Source organism: Vollenhovia emeryi, unplaced genomic scaffold (assembly GCF_000949405.1).
Source record: "Vollenhovia emeryi isolate VEMERY1.0 unplaced genomic scaffold, V.emery_V1.0 DF941034.1, whole genome shotgun sequence".
Lineage (NCBI taxonomy): Eukaryota > Metazoa > Arthropoda > Insecta > Hymenoptera > Formicidae > Vollenhovia > Vollenhovia emeryi.
In genome coordinates, this window is record NW_011965332.1 from 1 (window position 1) to 6,300 (window position 6,300).

Below are 6,300 nucleotides of genomic sequence, written 5' to 3' on the forward strand. Positions count from 1 at the left end.
GATTTAGAGTCCATCATTTTTCTCGAAAACTATCACTCGTAGAGTAAACATGAATAGGACATAAAATATATATTTTAAAGAGATCTACAACTTTTGTTTAAAACATTTTTCAAAATTTTTAATATTTGTGTCTGAAAATTACATATAAATGGTCGACATTGTTTTTTTAATAACTTTTTAACAAACAACGAGCGACGGCTAAAACCTTCTGAGCGTTACTCAGGAGGGTAACCTTGACAACATATGTCAAGGTCAAGGTCATTGGAGCTGACTCCCCTATAGTGAACAATTACCAACTTTTCTTCTCAGTTTAACCCAATCTACTATAATCTTTGGGGTCGGCCATATCGAATCTGACACCCTGTATATTTGTAGGAATAACTTTGTACTAGCATCACTCCATTGAAAGGGATTCTCTGCGAGTATCACATTTTCTTCAAGTTTGTTAGAATCATCATTACTGACTATTTCATTGGTATTTTCATTCATTGGCATTGTTTCGTGACATACATTATCACGCAATTCTATAAATACGTTTCGATCATCAATTTTGACACACATATGTTGTCACAATTAAAGTCAATATCTTTGTAAAGCAATTTAAATTTTAATCCTCCTGCAATATGAATCATGTATCTATGTATATATATATATACATATATATATTAATATTGTCTAAAATAGCTCAACAACATTTAATAAATGTAAACTTTGGTACCCAGCAAACACAAGGTAACAGTTACATAACTGTAATGTTAAAATTTCCTACTCAACAATATAACTGTTATATAACACGTGTGTTATGTAACAGTTATATTGTTGAGTAGGAAATTTTAACTTACAGTTATGTAACTGTTACTTTGTGTTTGTTGGGTATGCTCTAAATCAACAATTTTTAACATTATTTTTCACTATTAGCTTTAGGGCCAGTTTCACAAACGTCGTTTAACCGCTAACCCATGGTTAATTGATCCTCTGTCTCTTCTTGGATAACAAGATAGAGGAAGATAGGAAGTCAACTAAACTCTGGTTAACAGTTAACCGACGTTTGTGAAACTGGATCTTAGAGATGCATAACTTTTATACCTTCCGTTCTACATTTGACATGTCCATTTTGGTCGATTATAACCTTTCCTGTAGTATCCTTTCGCATGTATGCTTTTTCCATATTGTTTGTGTCCTCCATTTTTCCCTTTGCTATTAATTCCTATATACACAGAAATCACATGCTATATAGATTTGGAAATAAAGGAAAAGGATATTTTTGTGTATTTTGTAAAACTTACTATTGTGTGTGTCTGGTGTGTGTACGCGTGTACGCGTGTATGTGTGTGCTTGCACCAGCTTACACTGCTTGTACTGACTCGAGACCTAGTGCAGCCAGTTCAGTGAACTCGTGCACTGAGTTCTATTGCACTGGAACAAGAAACAGTATCGATGACGTCATTTCGGGAACAGAAAACGCTTTAGTGTACACTTCTTGAACTAGTGCAACCAGTGCAGGAACAGAAAACAAACCTACAGTGTTACACTGCTCGACACAGTAAAAAGCTAAGTACAAGCGTGTAAAATATCCCAGTGTTACCAACATTTAGAAAATTTTATATTTAAATTGTGGTATTAATGTTTTTGAACATAACCTATAAATAATATAATAGTATACGAATATTCGAAGACGTTAGAGGTAGATCTACCGCACAAGCTTTTCCGCAACGCGTTATGTTAAGTTCTGAATATAAACTTAAATCCGTACGTAAACTTAGTAATTCACGCAAGAAACGCACAAAGAAAATCATAACGTATTATTGCGTCAGGCTGTTGCTACTTTATGATTTTCTTTGTGCATTGATTGAAGTTTAAGGTTACAAACGGTTCTAAGTTTACAATGGTCACGTTCAGTAGAACGTTCATTTTGCAACTGTTGGAAGTTTTCTTAATTCACTCTTCGTCTCTTTCTGTTTCCCTTAAAAAGAGACAAAAAGTGAGTTAAGCTAAGGTTAAAATGAAGCGACATGTACTATTCCATTAACGTAATGCCCTTTAGTACGATTTTTAGAAATTAAACCTATACTTTCACCGTTCCAACAAGAATTTTACACGGTGTAACACAGTGCAATTTTGTGTGTCTTAGCTGGAAAACGCCCTGTAACAGTCATTCCTCTCAGCTTGCACGATCGAGATCGGCCATCTCGACGTGCGGTTGCGATATAATAAAGTATATTCGTATTACACTTAAACGTGAGTTGCATCATTACCGCCTTAGCTAAAATAAAACCAGCTACCGGTACGGGAAGTTCTGTGGCACTTCTGCCGGGCAGAGTGGCCAGAGCGAGGAGTGAGGACGAGAGTCACGCGAGAGTCGCGTGGTAGGGATGACGCACACAATGACAAAGCACGTCTGTGAGCGCTGGGAGCTTCGGGCCGCCTCGGCTAAATAGACGGAGATAGCCACATATGTCTCTTTCTTTCTCTCGCGCTGCGTTCTCGCTCGCTGCTCGCCCGGCTCGCCGAGCTGCTAGCCGCCAGCCGGTAATAAAGAACACTGAACAGGGCCTCTATTCTTGAATTCATTCGTAAAGGTCGGTCTACAATAAGGTTGTAGCGCAGTAGCAGTAGTGAGTAAGTTTTAAGATCGCAAGCCGTAACACGATTCCTACGGCTAGGCTCATCTACAATCAATTGAGAACGGCGCTGTTGTGCTTTCGAGTTTAGGTTAAGAAATGATGGATGTGAGAAAAGCCTGCCTGTGGTCGCTGTATCTTGCAAATTGGAATAATTTGCTACTGCTGGAATATGTCTGGCTGAAAAGGAAGAGAAGGTTGAATCGTCGCCGGTGGTGGGTACGGCCGGTAAATCGTGTGAGAGACGCCCAAGGTTTCTACTCTAACCTCGTCAGGGAACTACTTGAAACTGATCACGAAGAATTTTTTACGTTGTTCCGAATGTCGCCTGAACAGTTTCGTATTTTGGTTGAGCTCCTTCATCCTCGTCTTAAAAAGCGAAGTAAACGCACACCACTACCAACAGACCTTCGTGTTGCCGTCACATTGCTGTGAGTTTTTTTATACAGTTTTCTGCTTGATTCTATTTAAAATATTTTAATGTCATCTGTAATAAACTTTGTAGGTATATAGCTCAAGGAGACACAGCCAAACTGAAACACGTGGAATTTAGAATTGGGACATCCACGGTGTACAAAATAATACACGAAACTTGCAGAGAGATTTGGAACGTACTTCAGCCTCTTGTTTTGAAAAATCCCAGCAAGGAAGACTGGAAGACCATCAGTAATGGCTTCATGATATCCTGGCAGTTTCCCAATTGCTTAGGGGCCATTGATGGCAGACATATGAGGATTCAAGCACCCTCGAATTCGGGCTCGAATTACTTCAATTACAAGCAGTTCTTCAGCATGGTTATGATGGCAGCGTGTGATGCACAGTACAAGTTTACATGGGTGGATGTCGGACAATTTGGTAAGTGTTAATCTTCACTGCATTTTCTGTAGCTATAGAATGATATTGCCAAGTGGAATGTTTTAGTTTTCTTTTTTTTAGGTTCCATAAGTGATGGCGGGGTATGGGCCAACACTGATTTTGTAGAGGATTTATCATCCGGAGATGTGCCCTTGCCTGATCCCAGCCCACTTCCAGGAAGCGAAGTGCCCTTTCCCTATGTGTTTGTGGGAGATGAAGCATTTCCACTCACAACTTACATGATGCGGCCGTATCCAAGGAAAACGTTAACAGATGAAAAAAGAATTTTCAATTACCGTTTGTCCCGAGCACGGCGGGTAATTGAAAACGCTTTCGGAAATTTGACTGCACGATGGAAGATCCTACAAAGACCACTCTGCATGTCACCTACCAACTGCGAAAATATCTTCAGAGCCCTTCCCTGCCTTCATAATTTTATTATGATGGCTGAAGAAGAAAGAAATTGGAATGACAGAGAATACTGCCCCAGAAACATGATTGATGTGGAAACAAAGGATGGGACTATCACAGATGGGGAATGGAGGAATTACTGCATTTCGTACTTCGCTAGGCTTGGCCGAGTCGGGGCTAATCGAGCTGGAGATATTGCCAATGGGATGAGAAATTATTTACGAGATTACTTTGTGTCATCGATTGGAGAGGAACAGGCACCTTGGCAATACATCCATGCCTTCAGGGGAAAAGACATCAACTTTCTGGAATAATCTAAGAATAACAATTTTTTTGTAAATTTGTAAATAAAAATAAAAATATTAAAATATTAAAATCATTTATTTCTCTGCACTCATGTTATTTCATATTTAGTTCAAAACAAAAACCTTTCAATACAGCAATAATTAGAGATAAACACGTTTTCATATTTTTTATAAGAAACACAATATTAAAATAATACAGACATAAGCAACATAACGTAATCAAATATTTCCAATATCATTAAATATAATAATTATGTCAAAAACTTAATTAAAATCATTGTTTGGCATACTTTTCAGTTATAATTTTTAATATTTCCATCATACATTCAAGGTGCCTCTCTCGGGGCACAGATTGTAAAGCAAAGGAAACAGCACTCATAATTGGACTAATATTACTAAGATTAGCAACATTATCTGAGGTAGCTATACTTATATCCTTGTCGAGTTTAGCTGTCATAGAGGACAAAACACTTGTTTGGTTCAGAATTGCCTGAGCCAAAGCATCATCTTCTTTCTTCTTCTTTACATTAAAATTGTCAGGCGGGGGAACAGTGCGTTTTCCTTTCAATTTTGCTGTTTTTATGGCCCGTATAATAGATTCAGACGCCGAGCTCACATCTGAAGAAACTGAAACTCCTTCTTCTGTACTTGCAAGTGACTGCCCAGCTGAGTTCTGACTATTAGAAGCATCAGATTCAACATCTGCAAAAAAAATTACACGTCATGTAATTGATGTTAATTCCATTTCACAGTATTACGAAAACATTGTTTGTACTTTCAAGAAACAAATAATTATTACTGCTCCACATACTAGACGGCGACAGCGACTCTGAAGTTTGAGGTGACAAAATTGACCTAATTGCAGGTGGCGAAGGGGAGGGGGAGGGTCGGGCTGGAGTTAACCTGAATACAGGTGGCGACGGTGAGGGAGAGGGTCGGGCAAACACAGGTGAAGCTCTGTCAGCTTCAAAATTGGGCCTCACAACTGTAGCCGTCTGACTTTTTGGCAAAGCATTCGTACTGTAGCCACTTGACGTTCTGGAAAATAGATCAAAACATAATATGACTCAGTTTGTCCAAATATATCTGTACTATACACATAAAATAAAACACATACTTGCGTGCAACAATATGGTCTGCCAGAAACATACATTCTTCATACAATGGCCATGTGGGTACATATGGTGCCATCGCTCCTTGTCCTGACTTCCCCTTTAGTGACACTAGTACTTTTCGCCTTTCTCTGCCGAAGCGTTGGCGAATATTATAAAACAATTTACAAGCCTCTGGTCCTAAAAATCAAACAAATATGAATCTGCAGGACAACGTAACCTAATCTAATCTAACCTAATCTAACTTCTTATGTCACAAAAATACATTTTGCGATTTTTAGCCTACCTGATTGGGGGTTTTTGAGACTCGATCCTACTGTCTGCCACGCTAAATCCTTATCAAATCCTTTGCCACAATACTCTTTTGTTGTTTTGGAGTACAGAGCCGGATTATTTTTTACTAACAGAATCAGCTCACGCTGATCTAATAGATTTTCGTCGACCTCGTCGTCGACCTCCATATAAAAATTATAACCTTGAACGCCGGCTTCCTCGTTGTTCGACATGTTTCGATCACCATTCGTCGTTTTCGTCTCGCTGTCATCAGTCATAGACGTATTTCAATATGGCTACTGTGCTTGACTGCTCGCTATTCGCTGTAGATCGTAGGTCGTACGCCGTGAGAAATGGATTTGGTTCATTTCGCTTACAACTACTGTTACGACCTACTACACCGGAAGTCGGTCTCTTACGACTCACTGCTACTGCGCTAAAACCTGCTTACAACCTTATTGTAGACCGACCTTAAGAGAAACGTATGCGCAAATTATGTTCTTACAGAAAAGTTGCAAATTGATTAGCTATCGTACAGTTTTTAGCCAATAAACTTGCAGCTCTTCTGTTAGAACAGAATTTGCGCATACGTTTCTCTTTACGAATGAATTCAAGAATAGAGGCCCTGATATAAGAAAAATTTCTATTGCGCGAAACGCGCAAACGAATATTATCCTATTATATGTATATTGTACATATCTGTATATTTATATATATGTATAC

The 6,300-nt window shown here is 38.7% G+C and overlaps 2 protein-coding genes and 1 pseudogene across 2 annotated transcripts; 1 reads left to right on the forward strand and 2 right to left on the reverse strand.

Moving 5' to 3' along the window:
• Positions 1–973: 973 nt before the first annotated feature.
• On the forward strand, positions 974–4,201 carry LOC105571207. The gene is made up of 3 exons (XM_012028677.1): positions 974–3,052; positions 3,127–3,476; positions 3,558–4,201. The coding sequence occupies exons 1-3, from the start codon at positions 2,721–2,723 to the stop codon at positions 4,199–4,201; spliced, it is 1,326 nt and encodes a 441-aa protein (XP_011884067.1). The 5' UTR covers positions 974–2,720.
• A 60-nt stretch (positions 4,202–4,261) lies between these two features.
• Positions 4,262–5,402, reverse strand: LOC105571206. The gene is made up of 3 exons (XM_012028676.1): positions 5,310–5,402; positions 5,004–5,230; positions 4,262–4,894 (listed from the first exon to the last, which is right to left on the reverse strand). Exons 1-3 carry the CDS (start codon positions 5,381–5,383, stop codon positions 4,467–4,469), a joined length of 729 nt encoding a protein of 242 aa, XP_011884066.1. The 5' UTR covers positions 5,384–5,402; the 3' UTR covers positions 4,262–4,466.
• LOC105571205 lies at positions 5,398–5,863 on the reverse strand (annotated as a pseudogene).
• Positions 5,864–6,300: the final 437 nt, after the last annotated feature.